The 22,547-nt window shown below is 45.2% G+C and overlaps 1 protein-coding gene across 1 annotated transcript in view; it reads left to right on the top strand.

Moving 5' to 3' along the window:
* Window positions 1–12,678, top strand: part of GPD1L (glycerol-3-phosphate dehydrogenase 1 like) — a 62,655-nt gene extending 49,977 nt beyond the window's left edge. The window contains exons 6-8 of the mRNA XM_059390784.1: window positions 3,175–3,408; window positions 3,908–4,014; window positions 9,769–12,678. Of these exons, the coding sequence (XP_059246767.1) occupies window positions 3,175–3,408; window positions 3,908–4,014; window positions 9,769–9,865 (438 nt within the window). The 3' untranslated portion in view covers window positions 9,866–12,678. The remainder of the gene's footprint in view (window positions 1–3,174; window positions 3,409–3,907; window positions 4,015–9,768) is intronic.
* Window positions 12,679–22,547: the final 9,869 nt, after the last annotated feature.

Here is a 22,547-nt window from a genome sequence, read left to right as displayed (position 1 = left end):
TGAGCGCGCACAGCAGGTACTTGGAGAGGGAAAGATGGATGCTGTCGGTGGCTGATGAAACCCGCAGTGTCCATTGCTTGTGTGGGCAGGAAGGAGCTGGGAGGCTTTTGCAGGTACAGACAGAAGTTAGTACCATAGGAAAACATAGGCCAGATGGGCTGTCTCAGGTTCCGAATGCAAAAGACCCAGTTCCTCGTCAGCTCTTCCCACAGCTGTGGGAAGTGGGGTCTCCCTGGAGTCCAGCCTTTGTAGGGGGGAGAGAGTGATCCACCTGAAAGCTGCTTTGTTGGTCTGTTAGAACAGCTCATAACCTCACTAGGAGACCCTCTAGAGCACAGAAGGAGAAGGAATTCATCTAAAATCTGCATGTGCTCATGCCAGCTTTCTAATCATTTTTTTAAGAATTTAAAAAATAATAATTTAAAAAATTTAAAAAAAAAAAGAATTTTTTTTATTCTTCCCTTTCCATGTCAGTAGCCACTAGAAGACTAGCCAGCATCCAGAGTAAGCCCTGGGGTTATTCCCGAGGAAGAGAACAAGATAGATTGTGGGCCCCTCCACCCCTCTCCCCTGTTCTAGCCCTCTTCATTCTGCCCTCAAAACTTGGAAGAAAGGGTGCTGTTTTATTGGTGTATTGGAAGTAGACAAAAGCTTCAGCAGGGCTCAGTGGTTTGGCGTTGTTTTTTTTTCTTTTTCATCTGCAATGGCTTTGTGTCTTTGGTCTCCTGGCGAGTGATAGCTGTGCTCAGATGGCCACTCTGTTTCTCGGGGTGAGCCTGGCCACATCAATACTGGGTTTGATGTGTTTTATTAGAAATGGCATATCAACCAGAAAAGACATTTTTTCTCCCCGGTTTGTTCTGCTTCTAACCTCCTCCCTCAAATTTTATAGACCTGATGTTTTGAGAGATGCTCTTTCATTAATAAAAAAACACTTTTGGGGGGGAGGGGAAGGAAAAGATGTGCTTATTTCATTTCCTTTTCATTACCAGTTAGCTTCATATTTTAAGATCCCTCCAGGCACAAATTCCTAAGTAGTCATCAGGTAGTATGGAAAAATGCTGTGTGGTTAGACAAAGGGAAAATACTTGTATTTTCCCTGGCATCAAGTGTGTGCTCAGTGCAGGAGCTAGTAACGTGGACAGGGCTAGGAACCTGGCGACTTGACCGAAGTCCTTACTGAGTGGGCACATGCAGATACGACTTGTCATATATGGTGGTTTGGTTTTACACAGGCCGTGAGGCCCCGTTGAGAGGCCCCCACCCCGGTGCAGCCTTCCCTGCTTTGAAATGAAGCTTGTGGCTCCTCCCACCACTCCACACGCTCTCGTCCTGGATGCACTTCGTTGTTCATTATATGCCAGCTCTCTTCATCAGCTCATTGGGGACAAGCTCTGTGTCCTATTCTGTCTTGGCAACGCCTCCCTGGGGGCACCCTCAGCCCCCAAGTCCCCCAGCACTGTTCTCTGGGCCCTGCGTAGAGCTTCCCACAGCCCGCAGGGCATGCTTTGGTACACATAGGTTGAAATGACAATCGGAATTTTAGCGCCTCTTGTGGGTTACCACTTTCCGCCCAGGTTAGAAGTATGTGCATCCGTTTTATTTTCCTGTTAGGTCAGAGGTTGGCAAACTTTCTCTGCGAGGGCTACATGGGAAACGCTGCTGGCTTTGTGGCCCATATGGTCTGTGTCCGTAGCAAGTACTGAAATCTTCTGTTAGGAGCACCCAGGCAAGGTCACCTGGGTGGCTCAGTGGGTTAAAGCCTCTGCCTTTGCCTCAGGTCATGATCCCAGAGTCTTGGGACCAAGCCCCACATTGGGATCTCTGCTCAGTGGGGAGCCTGCTCCCCTCAACCCCCGCCACCTGCCTCTCTGCATACTTGTGATCCCCCTCTCTCTCTGTCAAATAAATAAAAATCTTTAAAAAAAAAAAAAGGCACCCAGGCAGCCACAGATGGTGTGCAAACAAGCAGGGGACGCCTGGCCTCTAGGACATTCACAGAAACAGGCAGTTCACCCTTAATGTGCTGATCCCCAAACCAGATTGTCAGCTTCTGAAGAGGCAGGTCTCAGTCTTACCTGCCTTGTGCGTGGCAGAGGGCCACGTGAGAGTGGGAGCTCAGGGACTGGGAATGCTTATATAGGGATACTTCAGTGAAACAAAAGGCTGAAGCTTGAGCAGCACATTTGTAGACAACTGACCCAGCAACTCCACTCCCAGGCACACCCCCAACAGAAATGACTGCCTGTGGTCACGCAGAGCCACGCACCAGCCTGGCCCCAGCAGCAGCATTTGCGGTAACCTCAGACAGGAACTATCCCCTTGCCAATCCGCAGAACAACTGGAAAAAATGGTGCTGTATTCATATGCTCTGAGCGTGGGGTGTGCTACGCAACTCATGGGTCCCTGAACTCTACCTCCGAAACCAATACCGCACTATATGTTAGTTAATTGTTTCAGTAAGATAAAATTTAAAATTGAATGCAGCAGTGAAAATAAAGGTGCTCTAGGTAGAAATACAGCTCAGCCTCACAAACACAATGTTGAATTGAGAAAAAGATGGACATAGGATTGCATACGAGCCTGTTCATGGCTCGAATGGAAAGACAGGTGAAGCAAATCTGGGTTGTGAGTACGTTGGTGAGGGTGGGGACTGGGAGGGGTGAGAGGCAGCTTCCGGGGCACTGGTTAGGTTCTGTTTCTCAGTCAGGGTGCTGGTTCCAAGGGTGTGTTCCGATGTGAGTACGTTGTGAGTGTACGCCAAGCCGTACACTTAGGACCTGCATACATTTCCATGTGAATGGTATAATTTAATCAGGCATTCGGTTTAAGGGGGTGGGGGGAAGGCAGTTTGTCCAAACAGTATCTAGCAGAGCCTTCAGCCAGCCATTTTAATCCTCTGGCTGATGCTCCCCAGCTCCTGCTTCCTGCTAACCCCAGACCTGGGCCCTTCGTCCTATAAACAGGAGCGTTGAAGCCTGGTGCCTTCTTTGCCTCTGGCCATCAGGGCGCAAGGGTAGAAGCTGGGGCTGCGTGGGAACCGGTGGAGCGTTCTGAGGGTGGGCCAGGTGGCCCTGTGTGTCCCCCCCCCCCCGCTCTCCCCCACCTTCTGGCAGCCTAGATCTGTGGCAGGCATGTGACAGGTGTCCTGGGGCTTCCCTGTCTCCTTCACAGAACATTGTAGCAGTGGGAGCCGGGTTCTGTGACGGCCTCCACAGCGGGGACAACACCAAAGCTGCCGTTATCCGCCTGGGGCTCATGGAAATGATCGCCTTCGCCAGGATCTTCTGCAAGGGCCAGGTGTCCACGGCCACCTTCCTGGAGAGCTGCGGCGTGGCTGACCTCATCACCACCTGCTACGGAGGCCGGAACCGCAGGGTGGCTGAGGCGTTTGCCAAAACCGGGAAGGTAGCCCCTGGCTTGTCCTCCCCTGGCACGTGCACCCTCACTGAGACCCCTGGGCTGGGGCAAGCTGCGGTCCCCTGGAAGCAGAGGCAGGCGTTTGTCGTTTGCTGGGCGTATCCCACTGCCACTAGGCTGCTTTGGCTTTAAAGTACCTTTGCCTGAGTCCTTCAGCTTGCATGTCTCTCCATGGCTTGTGCGGAGGGAGGATGCCAGTTCCCCTCTGCAGCGCTCCTCTTGAAATAAGAGATTCTCTGGTCTTTTTTTTCTGAAGACTTACTTATTTGTGAGACGGAGAGAGCACGTGCACATGTGTGCATGGTGGGGTGGGGGGAGAAAGGCAAGCACACTCTGCCCTCGGCACGGAGCCCAACATGGGCGCTCCATCTCATGACCTGGAGATCATGACCTGAGCCGGAACCAAGAGCCAGACACAGAACTGACTGCACCACCCAGGCACCAGACTCTCTAGTCTTTACAGTAGCGATTTCTGCTTGATTTTAAGACCATCGAAGAATTGGAGAAGGAGATGCTGAACGGACAGAAGCTCCAAGGACCGCAGACATCCGCTGAAGTATACCGGATCCTGAAACAGAAGGGGCTGGTTGACAAGTAAGTCCCCCCTGCCCCGCCCCCACTGTCCCTGGGACCAGAGGGCAGCCACCTCCTGCTTCCCTCATGACCACCATCCCAGTCAGTGCACTTGGGCACAGCTGTATGCAGAACTCCGCTCAAATAGTTCCGCCTTTGTGTGATGTGAACATCTGTGGCAGGAAACCTCTTCCTGCCCTGAAAATGAGTGTTGACACAGAACCAGCCTCAGCTTCGGGGAGAGGAACTCAGTTCCCCTTTTTTTTGAGAGAGAGAAAGCACACGCACTTACGAGAGCACGCAGGGGGGGGGGGAGGGGGGGGGGGGGGGGGGGGGGGGGGGGGGCAGGGAAGGGGGAGAGAAAGAATCTTAAGCGGGCCCCATGCCCAGTGCAGAGCCTGACACAGGGCTCAATCCCACCACCCTGAGATCAGGACCTGAGCTGAAACCAAGAGTTGGACACTTAACTGACTGAGCCGCCCAGGTTCCCCAAGAAGAACTTAGTCTTGTAAAGCAGGTTACAAAACACGAAGGTTGAGGTTCTGGTTTATCCTGCAGGGTGTTCGGTAAGAACTGCATGTCATAAGTCTTGAACTCAGAACAGAAGATGACCTTGTTGTTTGTTATAAAAAGATACAGTCTTGTTAATAAAAGGTCAGACAGTTCAGAAAAGAAGAAACGTGCAAGGTAGCCCAGAATGCTCCCACTAGAAGCGACCTGCGTTCAGGTTTGCCCAGGAACTTGGCAGTGTCTGTGTCCCGTGGATGAACGGGTGGGTGCCTCTAGCCTCCACTGCCCTTCCGGGATGGTCATTTGCTAAAGGTGGGCCTGGGACAGCCTGATCAACTGCCCGATTGAGGGAGTAAACCCTGTCGCCCCGCCAAGCCCCCAGCCTCTCTGCAGCTGCCCTGTGGCCCTTTATCTTGCTTATTTTTGCTGAGCCGCCTTCCATAACCACGAGGCCGGCGACACCATCTAGTAACTGCTGCGCAACATATTCTGCGTACCCTCCTCTTTTCAGGAGGGAGGGAGAGGTTTGCTTGCCTGGGAGAGGAGGGGGCTGGGCGGCTGCGTGGACGCTGCCAGGTGTGGTCAGTCCAGGGCACGCACTTCCCCCTGAGCCAGTGATGGTTAGAGACGTGGCTGCTGGTTCTCTGGCGTGTCTCCTTCCTCCTCTTCGGCTCAGTCCAGATGTCTGCTGGTCCAGACCACCCACCTTTACCTCCCCTACATCCAGCTCTCCTCTCCTCTGCACGAGTACACACTGGTGAGCTGTAGAGTTCCCTATAGAAAGTTGAAAAGGAAGGAGGACAGGACATTCGTCTTCCTTCTTTAATTTGCACTTTATCTTTCTGAAATAGCTTTCAAAACCAGCCAGGCAGAGATGGAAGGCATAAACAGGCCTCCAGAGGAGGAGAATTACCTGTAAATTGTGGCTAAAAGGAAAACACCTCTGATGGGCCTGGTGTTCCTTCCATACTTAAGGGGAAACAGTGGAGTGCTTGTCTGTGGTGGGGCGACTTTACTGAACCTTAAATATTTATCAGTTTTCTAAAGTCTTAAGAAAACATTTGGGTGTTTGTGGATGCTGATGATCTCCTAATCACGGTTTTCAAGTGCCATCTGTCTGCTGCCGTGGGGCGTATTTGATAATGGACGAGTCTGTCTCCATCGTGGAACTTGGGGAGGCTATGGATTGGAACTGGTGTTCTGGAATCAGTACCTGTGCCTGTTTTAGAAAAGCAGGTGTAATCAAGCAGGTGAACCTCGGCTCTGAGCAGATGCCCCTCCTCCGTCACATCCCATTTTCTTTCTCTTGATTAGAAATGGAACAGGCTGTGCCTGTGCTTAATGAGGTCACTGCCGGGTTGGAGGGAACACCTCACTTCCCACAGGCTGAGGCGCAGAGTTCTGGGGGGCTCTCCCCCTGCACTCACCTCCTAGAGCTGCTTAGCCAAGTTCTGCCATTCTACCTTGCTCTTTTTCCCTTTGTCACCCCAATACCCCGATCTCCTCTCTTCCCACCCCGCCCCCATGGCCATGGAAAGTGCAGTGAACCGGAGGGCAATGTTCCAGCCACCTGGGGGCTTCCTAGCCATGTGGTCTGGGTCAGGTCATATTTTTATCTGTGCCCTAGTTTTTTCTCTACCCACCAAATCAAACCAGCACACCTGATGATTGCCTTCTACCTCAAGTCTTCTGATTCACTCCTGCTCATCCGGTTGGCATGTAGGTTAGTGCCTCTCAGTTCTGTGCCCCTGGAACTTTCTGTCACTGTCCTGGGACGCCCTACAACCCCTCCAGCTGAAGCAGACCTCCCTTTGTCCCAGTACCCTCTTCTCAGAGGCTTTTGTGCCCTCCTGCTGTTTGGCCTGCCTAGATGGCCCCCCTTAATAGGCGTGTCAGCCCTGACCACCCTTGAGGTGACTGGGTCTGTCCTCAGACCCCCCTTCATCCACCTCCTCCAGACGCAGATAACTCTCCCAGCTTTGAACATCCTGTTTACAGGAGTGGTCGGCAAACTTCTGTAAAGAACTGCATAATAAATATTTCGTCTTTGCAGCCCACATACAACTCTCTGGTGTATATTCTTTTTTTTTTTCTCCCTTATATGGCCCTTGAAACATACAAGAATTGTCCTTAGCTTGCAGGCAGCGCAGAACAGGCCACAGGCCAGGTTGGCTTCTTAAGCTGTGGCTTGCGAACCCCAGGTATAGAGCATCCTGCTGCTCAGGAGCTGTGGGCTTCTTATGTAAATGTGCAATTTACTTAAAGTCTGCAGGCGTGGGGGGAGAGAGGCACATGGCTCCTGTTTGAAAAAAAGGAAATTCGAATCTTAGTAAAAGGCATCCAGTGAAAAGTTAACTCTGGAGCCCCACCTTCACTGCAGGCAGCTTTCTGAGTTTTTAACATATCCTTCCTTTTAGGGGATGGGTGCTGTGTTCCACGTTCCGCTCTGCTTTCCTTTGTTGGAGGATAGGGTTTGAAGAATGTGCCACATTGGCACCCGCAGATCTCTCACGTAATGGCTGCAGAACATTCCACAGTGTGGGAGAACCACAGTTTATTTAAACAGTCTCCTCCTAATAGATAGGCACATCGTCTGGGCTTCTCTGCTGTTCGGAAATTTGCTTTATTACATTTCCTTGTGCATGCCTCTTTAGGGGCATGTGTGAGTATCGGGTGTTTGCATTCGTTTGCCGGGGCAACCACAACAAAATACCACAGACCAAGAGGCTTACACGGCAGAAATTTCCTTCTCACAGTTCTAGAGTCTGGGAGGCTAAGATCAAAGGGTCAGCGCGTGCCTTCTCATGAGGCTCTCTTCTTGGCTTGTTAATGGCTGTCTTTCCTCTGGGTCTTCATGTGGTCTTCCTCTGTTCTGTGTGAGTCCTAATCTCCTTGCCTCATAAGGACGCCAGCCATATTGGTTTGGGGCCCACACTTTATGAACCCCTTTTAACGTAATTACCTTTTTAAGGGCCCTAGGTCCAAATACAAGTCCTGGGGGTTAGGACTTCATTGGATGAATTGGGATCTGGGGGTACTCCTCAGCCCAGAACCGTGTTGTAACCTTCCTGAGGGCTGGGACCTTGCTGATAATACTCCATACCCTGCAGCTGGTTGAAGACTGACACATCTGAAGGCCTCGGTGTCCATTAGTGGGATGGCTAATTGACTGGCTTGTGCCAATATTTTTCAATGAAATAATTGTCTTTCACCCTCCTTTCACCTCTAACCTCATTTAGAGAGTTCCCCAAACTGATCTAACTGGCCTTACGGCATTTTATGTTATAGAAAATAACATTTAGATGGGCAGTATAGGCTTGAATCTTGGCTTCAGAGTTAGAAACTGTGCCTCAGTTTCCTTATCTATGAAATGGGGATAGTGTTACCCATCTCACAGGGTGGTTGTGAAAAATAAACAAGTAACTTGTCCATAAGATTTCCGCCCCCATACACACACACATACTCCAAATCTCTTGTTAGCATTCCATCTACACACTTTGAAAGTTGGGAGCATTTCTGGCTGCAAGAGCAATGCCCAGTTTAAAAAGCCTCAAACAGTAGGGTTATTTTTTTCATGAAACAAGGATTCTGGAGGTGGACATTATTGGTGTTGATGCAGTGCCTCTCAGTAATCCTGTCAGTCTTCCCTCAAAACCTCAAGATGGCTGCAGCAGCTCCATGCATCACATACACAGCTTCACTCAGTGACATGGAGCAGGTGCAGTCTGGGGAAGGAGAATTTTCTTCCAGGGCCTCTCAAGGAGAAGACTATTTTCTGCAGCAGAAGTATTGGGTCTTACTCTCTAGAATTTGCTTCCTTGGCTAATTCTAGGAGAAAGTAAGGCTGGGAAACGGAGCGTTAGGCTGTTTGCAGTGTTGGTAAAGAGTGAAGGGATTTGGGAACAGCTTCGGGTGGCCCTTCATCACCTGCCACCCTGCTCTGGGAAGACACAAATTGTTCTGATCATGGGATCAGGAAAACTAAGCCATGGAAAGATGAAGGGGCTAAAATCTGTGGGCTCTAACTCCCATTCCCAGTGTTCATTCAACAGTATTCGCTGAGCACCTGCTTTCAATCTGTGCACTGTGCCAGAAGTGAATAAAACACTTGGGGCCCTGACCTCCCAAGAGCTTGCTAGGACCTAGGGGCTGTCTTGTGGCTGTGTGTATAAACTGTCACTTAACTGCACACTTGCCACATGACAAGTGTTCTATTCTGCAGGTTACCTGTAAGTCACTTCATACAGTAGGCTTTAACACAACATGTCATGCCCAATTGAAAATTGCCCAGAGCAGACAGACTGTGGATTTGACTGCCTACCTGACTCAAAAAAAAAAAAAAAAAACATTCTGTACCTTATAAAACCCACAGTGATAGACATATGACCTAACAGGGCTGTTTGCCATTCGTAAGTTAAGTTGTCATTATAGGATTCCAGCTAGTTAATTTTCAGAATGGCCTTTAAGACTCTATTGATCTTGTCAAGCTTACTTTGGGCGCGCGCGCTCGTGTGTGTGTGTGTGTGTGTGTGTGTGTGTGTGTGTGTGTGTGTGTTTAGAAGCCTGATTGAAATTAACTTTGTTATTTCCATGGTGATACCTGCTGTTTAAAATACTTGCTGAGCCAGCTGGACCCTGGGATAATGCTGTCCTTTCTCACGGTGGATTATTGGCCCACACCTTTGTACCCTCAGCCATTTCAAACTTTTCATTTATATACATGTTCACAGCCTGGAAGAAAAGGCAAAATAAACCCAGCTTCCATCTTGAGATCAGTGATTCTTGGAGGAATGTTCCAGACTGGAACTATTTATGGTGATACGTGGGCCGCCTCATTCTTTATCCTTGGATGATCCCTTTTGGAGGAGGGAGAATGATACCTCCTTGCAATTTTTTATTCTCCAGTCTCTTAAATTATTGACAGAAGCTTGGACTCATTCCAGACTTGCCCAAGTGCCGGAGCTACAGCTCTTCATGTGAATGGCCGCAGATGGCCCTGCAAGGATTACCGTGGGACTTGTTTGGAGATTGTCTACACCAAACAAGTCGGCAGAGGATGGTCTGGGTCATAGCAACATCTTACAACCACTGTGCAGAGGCTCTCTGCCCACCAAATGATAGAGGAATATAATAGATGGCGTTCACTTTGTTGTCCAAAGTAGCACACGCATCTGTAATCTGTTAGGGAGGAGAGGAAGGCTCATTTGTTCTGTGAGGTAAACCAGATGGCTCAACTTGCCTTTGTTCACGTTTCCTCCCAACCAGGTTCCCGTTGTTTACGGCAGTGTATCAGATCTGCTATGAAGGCAAACCCGTTCAAGAGATGTTGTCCTGTCTCCAGAGCCACCCAGAGCACGTCTAAAGTGGATGGTGCAGCGTTGTGGGGAACGTGTTGCCTTTCTGATCAGTCTTTTTCGGTCAGATGGAAACTGGGACTGGGCAACACGATGTTTGCTTGACCATAATCCCATCATGGGTGAGGATGAATTTTTACCAGTTCATTTTTGAATTGCAAGATGCAGTTCACTGGCTGAGATGTGGTAGGCAACAAATAGACACATGTATGAATGTGTGAGTCTGTGTTCATTTCTCATGCTGTGGATATTTCTATGAACCAAAATTAAAGGTCCTTTTTAAAAAATTACTTTTTGAATTTTCCCACCATGATAGCTTAGAAGATGGGAATGATCTCAGCTAAATTTTTTACATCCAATCCATATGCATTTGAGTGAAGGGATTTTATTTTTTCCTCATTCTCTTTAAGTTAAAACTGAACCAGCATTTCCATGGTAGAACGGAGGAGTGAGTGTGTTCAAAGATCAACATACTGTAACTTAAACTCTATCTCAAAGCCAGCATAATTAACTACTTTGATTGTGGGTTGATCTTTTTTTTTAACAATTAGAGATTTTTAATTGGGTGATCCACTTATGTATCTTCCTCTTCGCAGTTTTCTGCATTTTTAGCCTCTTTCCTCATTTGCTGCCAGAATGTGCTTTCGTATAGAGGCTCAGCAGTGGCAGAAGGCAGAAAACGCATCTAGGCTTTTCCTGTTGTGACTGACACATTCTACTGATTAATGACCCTTGTGTGATGCTTTTTCTTGGGCAGTCCTTTTGTGCAAACATTTCCTCTGAGCCTCACAGATCCACTGAGATGGGACTCCCATGATTCCTCTTTCGAGTTGCAGTCATGGTACCTGGTCACCTGGCAAGTAGGGGGAGAGCTGAGATTGAAGCCCAGTGTTCCTCCACCCTACCGCGGTGCCCAGACCTCAGGCATCACCACGCTGATCCGATCTCCCATGATTCGATGGGTCATGGGAAATGCCATGTGCAGCCTTTCCTGAGACTCGAACAGGGCTTCATGCCACTGAGACTGGCGTGGGCCATTGTCTAGACGGCTGCCGCTTAGTGTCGTCCTCACTCCATCAGCTTCCCTTAGAGTCTCAGAAATGCAGGTTTCCAGGTCCCATCCCAGGCTTCTCAACTGGGGTGAGGTATCTGTCTATACTTCAATATGCCTTCCCTGTGTTTCTGATGGTCACTACAACTTGAGAACCACTACTTCAGAAAGTCTGCTCAGATTGGCATTTCTCAAACCATGTCCCATAGGACATGAGTGTCCTGGGATCCCATGGTGGTCGGGGTGTTCTCCGGCAAGATCAAGTCCATTTGGAAAAAGCTGCCTCTGCACACCCCTCTTGAAGGCTTAGAATGTGTGTTAGTATGTCCGTAGAACTATCTGGCAAGTTCCAAACACTGTAGACGACCAAGGTTTCTTTGAGAATCTTGCCGAGTCTTTAAGGGAACACTGTTCTAGGCCGTGGTGACCTGATGACGGCCCAGGTATACCCTTCACTCCTCGCAGAAGTGAGGATGAATGACTACCCACCTGTGGCATTGTTAGCTCTGAACTTTCACAGTTCAGGCCTGCAATGAATCTTCGATGAAGCTTTAAGGTGACACGGTCGAGTACAACCAAGTGGAGGTCAGCCTCGCTGAAACGCACATTATGTCGAATAAGTGCTTTTAATTCTACAATTAGAATGGAAATTACTGTATCTTCTTAAATGAGATTGATTTCAGGATAGCATTATAGTTATCTTACATAGCACTTGGAAAGTGTTAAGGGAACGTATGAATGTCACTTACATATTCATGGATTTTCAGTCACTTTGTGAGATTTTGACTTTTTTTTTTTTTCTTTTTTTTTAGTTTTCCAGTTGGGACTTTTTTTTCCTTCTATACCTGAAATGATTATAGAAAAGATTTTTGTGGGAATTTTAAAAACTCAATCCAGAACATACAGGGGTAATTTAAATCCTCATACACTGAAGTCTATGAAAGCACACAAAATCTACAAATTTCACTGATCTTTCATGCCACTCTTAAGTTAATCAATTTTTGCTTATCTCATGATTAATCTTTTTAAAAATTTGTACATAGATAATAAAGTGTTACTTTTTAAGATACTTAAAGGGCTGTAAGCTAATTGTGTCTATTAAGTAGGGTAACTAGATGTGAGGAATTAGGATTTTGTTTTACATACGATGTCATCTGCATTCAGCTTCCTGCTCTAGGTTTCCTACTTGTTTTTTCTTCATGAGTGTTCTCTTGCTGATCTGAAGTCTGCCGACTGTACCTCCTGAACATAACTTCTGATACTCTGTACATTAATGGAAAATGGCAAATTTTATGAGTTTGTGCTCTGCTGACTGTAGATATTTATTACTCTCTGAGTTATCTATTTTTGTAACCACCTGTGGTCCATCGTTTGATTTTAATTCTTATTTCTTACTAATTATGGTAAAAGGGAGGGAGACATCTAGAGGAAAAGCTTAATTTGTACTAGTTCAGCCAATCTGTGAATGTAAAAACTTCACTGTTGCCTTGCTATAATCCAGCCTACTATAATGTGGAACAAGTATCTGTCTTGACATCCATCCTAGCAGGTGGAGTTGAGCTAAACAACTGGTCTTTCATTTAACTCTTAAAACCTGGCCCCATGGCATTGGCCCACAGAGTGATGAGGTGCCCGTGTACGAAGGGATCTTTTCGTTTTTCCACCACTTCCAATCTAAGAGCCTTTTACTCACATGTGTACTTATCTGTTTACAGACTGTAGATGGATATAATTTAAAATCTTGATTTAATAAACCTCTAATGCCCCAAACCTGTGCTGCTGGCTCTTTTTTTCTGGCTTAGTTAAGAGCTTTATTTATCTAGGTCAGCTGCTTTTTTGCCTGAATTGTGTTGCATTAACAGTAATAGAAAAGTAATTTTTAAAAGAAGGTTTCCTCTCTAATCCCACTCCTCAAGCACATCTATTTCCATTTGTTTGCATTCCTTCCCATGGCTTGGTGTTATTTTTATATAATCATAATAGTAGGATCCGGCCTTCCAGTTCCAGCCACACAATGGAGGAATTTTATCTTTATCTTTTGTTTATCTTTATCTTTCCTTCCTTCTTTCTTTCCTTCCTTCCTCCCTCCCTCCTTTCTTTCTTTTTTTTTTTTTTTTCTCTTCCTTTCCTTGCCCAGGAAAGGAGAGCACAAGGAGCAGGAGAAGCAGACTCCCTGATGATGAGCAAGGATCCCTGCTCACTACTGGATCCCAGGACCCTGGGATCATGACCTGAGCGGAAGGCACCGGTCTAACCCACCGAGTCACCCAGGCATCCCTGGAGTAGTAAGTTTGAAATCCACACCACCACCACCTCAAATACGTAGAAGAGCTAGGAAGACACAACCCGCATCCCTTTTATATGCTAGGCTGATCTCAAAAGAATGTGAAGGAAATCCCCTGGAGGCTGAAATAATTAGGGATTGACAACCAGATCTGTAAAGCCCCAGGGTACCTCTCTGGCTTCCAAGAGTGAGTGGGAGTACTCTCCATTGTCTGAGGGTTTGGGCTGGAAAGGTTAATGCTAGAACTAGAACCTGCAGGGGAAGAAATGTGCCAAGAAAAGCCATGGATAGGCACAACCAAGGAATGGGTTCCAGGTGGAGAAAAAGGTCTCTGCTAAAAATTTGTAATTTTGAGTCCAACGCCACGAACAGGTTTTGGGTTTGAATTTTGATATCCAGGAGATCACAAGCAAAAAGCAAAGAAAAAGACCATGGCCTAGTAATGCCAGTAAAGAACTGGCAGAAGCAAACAAAACACCAATGCAGAGACACACTCTGGATCCACGCTGCACAGGCCGCCTATGAATAAGGTCCCACTGAACATGCCTTTTAAAGTTCAGAAAATACAAACAAGGGCTGACCAGGGTGCCGAGAACAGGGAATCCTGATGCAGTTTTGGTGGGAATGTAAGTTGGTACAGTCACTGTGAATGGCTTTTAAGGAATACAGAGTTTCCTCAAAACACTAAAATTAGAGTTACCATATGTTCCAGTAATTTCCTTACTGGGTATTTACCCCCCAAAATGAAAACACTAATTTGAAAAGATAAATGCACCCTTGGGGTGCCTGGGGGGCTCGCTAAGTTGAGTGGCTAACTCGATTTTGGCTCAGTCATGATCTTGGGATCCTGGGGAGTCTGTCTCCCTCTGCCCCTCCCCCCACTCATGTTCTCTCTCAAATCTTTTTTTTTTTTTTTTAAACAGAGATCACAAGTAGGCGGAGAGGAAGGGAGGAAGCAGGCTCCCCGCTGAGCAGAAGGCCCATGTGGGGCTTGATCCCTGAGCCAAAGACAGAGACTCAACCCCCTGAGCCACCCAGGTGCCCCTCAAATAAAGAAATCTTAAAAAATAAGTGACTCAAGTTACGGAAGCAAGCCATGTTAGCCTTGGTTTGGAGGGGAGGTTTGTAATGGGGCGAGTGGGAATGGTATGCAGTCTAGCTCACAGGATTACTTGCAATGGTCAGTGAAAAGCAGGAAAGCTTACCAACATTCAAGGAGAAAACCCACATGATCCTATTAATAGTTGCTTGTGACAGATGCCATTCTGCATGTTCATCAAACTAATTTTTTTTTTTTGTGAGATACACAGTTAAATTGTATTTTTCCGCAACCCAACAGTTAGGTGAGGCAGTCTGGCCATGGCACAGGCAAGAAAGAAACGGCACTTGTTGGATTCTTTGCTCTTGGGTGTGCTGATTGGATTATCAATTTCCAGAATGACTTGGAAGCTATCTGTCGAAGATAGCCTGGATTCCTACAGGACTGGGTAGAGAATATCCCCCCCCCCCCCCCACCACACACACCCCTCGGTCCACATTGTACTGTAATAGGTACAAAAATAAAAACTCAACTGTCATTTACACCCCCAAGAGCTGGGAGCTGTTGTTAACAGCACTAGCAAAACTTAACCGAAGATGCTTAAAAAAGATGTTAGTAGTTAAGGGCTGGGGCATGCAGAAATACCAAGAGATGTGGGAGAATATCCACCTGTCATTACAGCATCATGGTTAGTATCCTCTTGGGCATCTTCGGTTTGGACCAAGAGGCTGTGGAATGTGGGTGGGTAAGCCTGTGGCTATATTGGTTCCTCTCCTCCCCAGAACTAACTAGTTCAGTCCAGACTTTGTGTACATAATGGTCCCTCTTTATCCAGAATTAATGCCAGGAAGGTCCAGGATTTATACTCCTGCTTACTTACTTTAAAATATTTTTGAATGGCTATCACAGTCACTCGTACAAAAATAAAGTCTATGGTCCGTTTCCCAACTAGCCACTGTTAACTAGTTTCTATTGTGCCCTGCTAGAATTTTCATTTTATCTGTTGATTTTTAGAAGACTATTTTTAAGTAATCTCTACACCCAGTGTGGGTCTTGAACCCACAGAGTGGAGATCAAGAGTTGCACACTCTCCCGAGGGAGCCAATCAGGTGCCCTTCCAATTTCATTTTATATATGCAAATCTGTATTCTTACTCCCTTTCCCATTTTTCTACACAAAATAGAGATTACTAGAGACATTGTTCTGGACCTTGTGCTTTTTTCACATAATATTCTGTCTTGACATTTTTTTATTTTTTTATTTTTTTAGATTTTATTTATTTATATGACACACACAGACACAGCTGAGAGCTGAAACACAAGCCAGGGGAGTGGGAGAGGAAGAAGCCGGCTTCCTGCTGGAGCCGGGAGCTGAGTATGGGGCTTGGTCCTAGGACACAGGGATCATGACCTGAGCTGAAGGCAGATGCTGTAAGGACTGAGCCACCCAGGCCCCCCTTGACTGTCTTTTTTCTTAGGATTTTACATATTTATTTGAGAGAGACAGCAGGAGAGAACGGGAATGGGGGAGGGGCGGAGGGAGAGGGAGACACAGACTGCTAGCGGAGCAGGGAGCCCTGCATAGGGGCGGTGGGGGTGGGACAGGCGGCGTTTCAATCCCAGGACCCCCGGGATCAATATAAGAGCGAAGGCAGAAGCTTAACCGATTGAGCCATCCAGGCATCCCTTGACAGTCTGTCTCAGTGGCTTGTTTTAAACTGCATTTTTAAAACTTCCTATTTTGAAATAATTACAGACTCACAGGAGCTGCAAGGGTAGTACAGAGAGATTTCATGTCCCCTTCACCTAACTTTCCTGCAGATATCAGCACTTAGTTTTTGAAAGCATAAGATAAAAAAAAAAAAAAGTAGTAAAGCACGTTTAGCACTTTTCTAGTGCTTTATATATATGAATTTATTTAATCCTCAAAATGTACCATCCCCTGATACAGAGGAGGAAACAGATACAAAAGCCAAGGAACTTGACAAAAATCAGAGATCATCATCGATAAAGGCGAGACTTGAACTCAAGCAGTTTGGCTTAAGAGTTTGCATTCCTAGCTTACAGGCTATACTAGCTCCTCAGAGGAATGGCTGTTCACAGTTGAGCAAAATCAAAGAACTCTTTCTGCCAGTTTGCCCACATGTCCTATGTTCGTGCATGTGTAAGATTTTAAAATACTGTTCTAAAACTTTCATTTTTTAAAAAGACTTTATTTTTATTTATTTTTTAAATGTTCCTTTGTCTTTTTTTTTTTATAAGATTTTATTTATTTATTTGACAGAGACCACAAGTAGGCAGAGAGAAAGGAGGAAGCAGGTTCCCCGCTGAGCAGGGAGCCCCATGCAGGGCTCCATCCCAGGACCCTGGGACCATGACTTGAGCCGAAGGCAGAGGCCTTAACCCACTGAGCCACCCAGGCTCCCCGAAAGACTTTCTTATTTTTAAATACTTTCTTAATGTGGGTCTCAAACTTGCAACCCTGAGATCAGGAGACACTGAACCAGCCACGCCCCCCTACAGCTTTCTTTGATAGTCTTAATATTGAAGAATATTAATCTCCCATATCTTTTAAATATCTGCATCATATTTTATTTATGACTATTCCATAATTTATGACAGATGAATATTTAAATTGTTTTCTCCATTTCTCTTATTACAATAATTGCTGCAGTAAATACCCTTGCACATGGCTCTCTGCTCACTTACATGAGGAAATCTAATGGATAAAGCCCTAGAAGTGGGACTGCTGGCTCAGAGGTACATGTGTTTGATATTTTAACAGGCACCGCCAAATTAACCTTCAAAAGGATGGCTTCAATTCATGCCTCTGACCTCACTTCCTCTCCTAATTACTACCATAACCTCTGTCAGGGATTCCTTTATAATAGAGACCTGAAGTGAACCAATAAATCCAAAAACTGCAATTCTGCATTCAGCAAGAACTTAGAAGTCTCTTGTTTCACAGGAAAACGTAAAATTTTGTTGTTCAAAACAACAATTGTGTTCAAGTAGCCAGCTTAACTAATAGTTGTAATAGTTGTGGTTCCAAAGGTTTATATATGCACAGAATGGGTCATTAAGTTAGCCACTTACAAGGGATGTTGAGAGAAGAAACATTAATAAACACCACACATTCACTGTTCAAGCCAAACCCCAGAAGGTTCTTATAAAAAAACAAACAAACAAACAAACACAAGAAACAAAAACAAACAAAAAAGCTGAAAGGGTAGTTAGAAGATGCGCCCATGAGAAAATTCTGGCTTCCAGTGAGCTATGACACCCCTGTCCACTAGAGGTCACTCTTTGGGAAGGACTTTTCCCCAGGCTGCTGTTGGCCGCCTGCAAAAAATGGCATCGCTCCTTGTTCCCGGGATTTTTGGTCAAGTATTTAGGTCATACATTTCTTATGAATGTGACAGCTGAGTCTGTGCTAGGCACTTGTCCATTGTCTTTGTTTTGACTTTTTAACTCAAGACCGACCACATATTTTGGTGCACGGTTGTTTTACTTATACCCTGGCCTGTATCCACTTACACGTCTATTTGATGGGACGTTGGCATTCCACAAAAGCAAAAATACCTGCTTCCTGCTTTTTCTTTTCAGGAAAGACCCCAGCAACATACTGGGGGAAACACTTCTGGAGAACGGCTCTTCCATGCTTTAAAGAAGTTTTGGCAAGGAGGGAGGTAGATAATGAAAGAAGAAACCTCTTTGCCTCCTGAGTTTCCCTCTCGTTTGCCTTTGATGGTATGATTTCCATTTAGAGACCATTTCTTTAGGAAGCTAATGAAATTTAAGCTTCAAGGACCCTTTGTTGTGCGGAGTCCCTTCTATGGCCCTGTACCTTTGTTTTCTTAAATTTGTGTTCTTTTTCTTAAAGAGAGATCACCACCTGCCCCCAAGTTGTGAGAGCTGCGGGCCCTGTAAAATGAGTCCATGTCAAGTTTTGAGACTTTGGAGTCAGGTGGGGATTCAATTTCTGGATCTGTGTGACTTTGGGCAAGTTACTTCACCCCCTGGCCTTCGATTTTCTTAACTCTAAATAGTGTTGGGTTTTTTGAGAAGTCAGAAAATATGTACTTTGCTTTTCACAGTTCCCTGAACACATTAAGGAACTTCAAGAGGAAAAGAATGTGGGGAGAAAAGACAAATCCATACTTGGTTTGAATCGCTTAGGGCCTTCTGGAGAGAGATGTCTGGGGGCAAGAGAACATTCTAGACTACAGATCAAAAGGGTAAGGCACTTACAAAGTCAGAGTAGAATGAAGGAGGTATCTGTGAGGTATGGAGGGAAGGGGAAATCCAGCACCCAGAGGCAGCTATTTTATTTGTTTTAATTTTTTTTTAAATATTGTAATTATTTATTTGACAGAAAGAATGAGCACAAGCAAGGGGAGCAGGAAAGGGAGAAGCAGTCTCCCCACTGAGCAGGGAGCCCGACATGGGGCTCAGTCCCAGGACCTTGGGATCATGCCCCCAGCCAAAGGCAGACACTTAACCCACTGAGCCACCCAGGCACCCCAGCAGCTATTTTAAATAAGATAAAACTGAAGTATCCAGCAGAAGACCTGGACAGAAGTTTACATTTCATTTCTTCAAGGAATTTATAAATCTCGCACTCTGTTCTTCAGGATTTACTCATTCAGGGACTCATTCTCATTTTCTTTTTAGCTTTATTGTGGTGTAACTGACAAACAATGATTGTATATATTTTGGGTGCAAACGTGATGATTCTGTTTACATATATATCGTGAAATGATTGCCACAATCAAGCTAGTTAGCTTATTCATTACTTCATATAGCTACCTTTTTACTAAAGTAGTGGTGAGGAAAAAACGTCATATCCACTCTCTTAGGAAATTTCAGCTATACAATACAGTATTATTAACCACAGTCCCCAGAATTTAATCGTCTTATTACCGATTGTATTTGGTGCCCTTTGACCAACAGATCCCCATTTCCCCTCCCCCCCAGTCCCTGACAACCACCACACTACTGTTGGCTTCTACGAATTCAACTTTTTCAGATTCCACGTATAAGTGAGATCATAGAGTAATCGCCTTTCTATTTGGCTGATTTCCCTTGGCATAATGTCCTCCAGGTTTATCCATGCTGTTGCAAATGGCAAGATTTCCTTCTTTTTGTGGATAAATAATATCCAGGCACGTGTGTGTGTGTGTGTGTGTACCACATCCTCTTATCCATTCATCTACTAACAGACCCTTAGTTCGTTTCCTTATCTTCGCTATTGTGGATAACGTTGCAGTGAACATGGGGGGACAGGTGTCTCTTCAGGATACGGATTACATTTCCTTCAGGTATATACCAAGAAGTGGGATTGCTGGATCCTACAGCAGTTCTATTTTTAATTTTTTGAGGATCCCCATGCTGTTTTCCATAGCAGCTGTACCTTCCCAGCAACAGGGCACAACCTTTCCTTCACAATCTTGCCAACACCTCTTTTCTCTTTCATAACAGATAGCCCCACTAGTATGTGAGAGGTGCTATCTCATTATGGGTTTGATTTGCATTCCCCCCGACAATTAGGCACATTGAGCACCTTTTCCTGCACGCCTTGGGTCCTGTTCCCATTTGATTCCGCAGTCAAAGTAAGGAAGCTGTTGGGAGTCCATTTAAAATGAATTGTTGCGAATGCCCAGAGGAATCACTTGAGGGCAGTACCGCACAAGGGTTATTCAGCCCAAATCCCTGAATCAACACACATTTACTGAGGGCACGTAATGTGCTAAGGGAGCTTGTTGGTAGGGCATTGGCTAACCCTGGGAAGTCAGGGAAGGCTTTCCTGAGGAGGAGACACTTAAACCACATGTCAGGATGCAGTAGAATTGAAGAGGGGAGAGAGGGGTGTTCTTAATAAAGGGAACAGCAGGTGCTAAGACCCTGTGATGGCGGGGAACCGAGTGAGGGAGGGACAAACAGAGAGTAAGGTAGGACCTGAGAGAGGAGTGCGATGTGGAGGGAGATCAGGGCTGGAGCTAAATTTCTAGAGTCTGTTAACATTTATTCAGAATCTACTATGTGCCAGTCACTTTCCCATAAGTTACTTCATCTCAGGGCACATGGCATGAAATCTCCTGTACAAAGGCAAGGGACATGGCTACCACCCACCTTTCCTCCAGCCTCCTCTCTGTCCCAGTATATCCCCTACTCCACTGGCCCCAGAGTCCTGCTTTTCCCTCAGTGCATAGGTCAATTGTCTCCTTAGGTTGAATGTTACTGATCTTTTTGTGTATGTTTTCTGTCTTCCCGATTAGACAGTATGTCCCTGAGCCAGAAGGTTCTGCAGATACCTCAAGTGTATCTGGTATCTAGCCCAGAGCTGATGTCTAGGGGGCATGCTATTCCCCTTGGTTTCTGACGATAATGTTGACAGCATGGCACAAGGTCACGGTAATGTATAGACTGTCGTCATGGCCCCAGTTCTGCACGCCCCCCTGAATGCCCTTAGCCATGAGGCTTTACAGATGGCGTCTATTTCCCCTTCACTTGAATCAGCACTTGGCCTTGTGACTTGTTTACCAATGCCACGTGGCAAAGTAGTGTGCCAGGGTCAAGCAATATACTTACTTGTAAAATTGACTTTCTCCCGGGCCTTGGCTCTCTTTAGTCTCATTTCTGGGAGGTAATATGAATCATATTTTAAATATTTTTATTACACAAAATAGCTCAAATTCATTTATTTTAACTGCAGTCTAATTTTCTGTTATATGAATAAACCCCAATAGAGTTATCCTTTTCCCTACTAATGGCATGTGGGTCATTTGGAGGTTTTTTACTAATACAGGAAATCATGAGAAAATGTTCCTATGCATGCCTCCTGTAAACATCGGTAAGACTTTCTCAAGTGTATATACTAGTAAGTCAGGTGGTATACACATTTCAAATTTGCTGAAATACTGTTAAATATTGCAAATATTTAACAAATATTTGAATTTTTACAAAATATTTTGAATCAATCTATTCTCCCACCAGCAATCCATGAGAATGCCCACAGCTCCCCATTTAGCATCAGCGTTGTCATCCTAATGTTTGTAGTTTCTTTGCCAACCTGATGGGTCTGAAATGGTATCTGGTTAATATTTAAATGTTTGTTTCCCTGATTTCCAAAGAGGAGGAGCCTCTTTCCGTGTGTATATTGGCCCTCCTGGTTTCCTCTTTTTTGAATCATCTGTACATTTCCTCTATTTTCCTGTTGGGTTGTTTGCCTTTTTTTTTTTTTTCCTTTTTAAATAGACTTGCTTCTATGAGTGTGTATATAATCTTTATATGTTATATATTCTATACATAACATATACCTATATAACATAAAGATAAAATATAAAGAATATAATATATAGTGTATATAATACATAAATAATATTGCATATTCTTTATATGTTTCATTGCTTATATGAACTGCAAAGATCTTATCTCAGTAATTAACAACTTGATTGACGTATAGTTAACATATCATACAAGTCACACATCTACACTGTGTAATTCAATGTTTTTTTCAGTAGTCAGTTTGGGAACATTTTCGTGACCTCGGAAAGAACCCTGTGCCCTTAGTTCCCCAACTCTCCAGCCCTAAGCCACCACTAATCTACTTTTTATCTCTGGACATTTCCTGGAAATAGCATATGTATAACCCATGGCCTTTTATAACTGACTTCATTCAGTTAGCCTATTTTTAAGATTCATGTAGGTCAGAACTTCATTCCTTTTTATGGCCAAATAATATTCCAAAACACTTTTGTTTACTGATTCAACAGCTGAAGTAATGTCTACTGAAAACCGTTACTGATTACAAAAATTGTTCTGATTTCTGCATATCTGATCTGATTTTTACTCCCCCATCCTCCTCCCACACATGACAATAAAAATGTTTTTTTATTATTTAAATTCAGTTAGCCAACATACAGTGCATCATTCGTTTTTGATATGATGTTCAGTGATTCATTATTTGCGTATAACACCCAGTGCTCATCACATCACGTGCCCTCCTTATAGGAAAAGTTCTTTTGACCAAGATGATGAAAATGTTTATCACTGACTTGGAATTGTGCTTTACTGGTGAGTATCCTTGGTCCAATCCCCATAGAGAGAAGTTCTAGAAACCCTGGTTATCCTAAGAATGGCCCGTGGATGACAGCATTGCGTCCCCTGAAGCTTAGTAGCAATCAGGCCCTTTCCAGACCTGCCTGAATGAAACTCTGAAGTTCAAGGAGACCAGGTGACTCATTTGCTCATTCAAGTTTGAGAAGGGCTGCTCTATACCACTATGTCTTCCCCGGCATCCATGTTGAAACCACCT

Source organism: Mustela nigripes, chromosome 2, assembly GCF_022355385.1.
Source record: "Mustela nigripes isolate SB6536 chromosome 2, MUSNIG.SB6536, whole genome shotgun sequence".
In the NCBI taxonomy this organism is placed as follows: Eukaryota; Metazoa; Chordata; class Mammalia; order Carnivora; family Mustelidae; genus Mustela; species Mustela nigripes.
The sequence above is the reverse complement of the archived record's forward strand: the minus strand, read 5'-3'. Positions and strand labels throughout refer to the sequence as shown.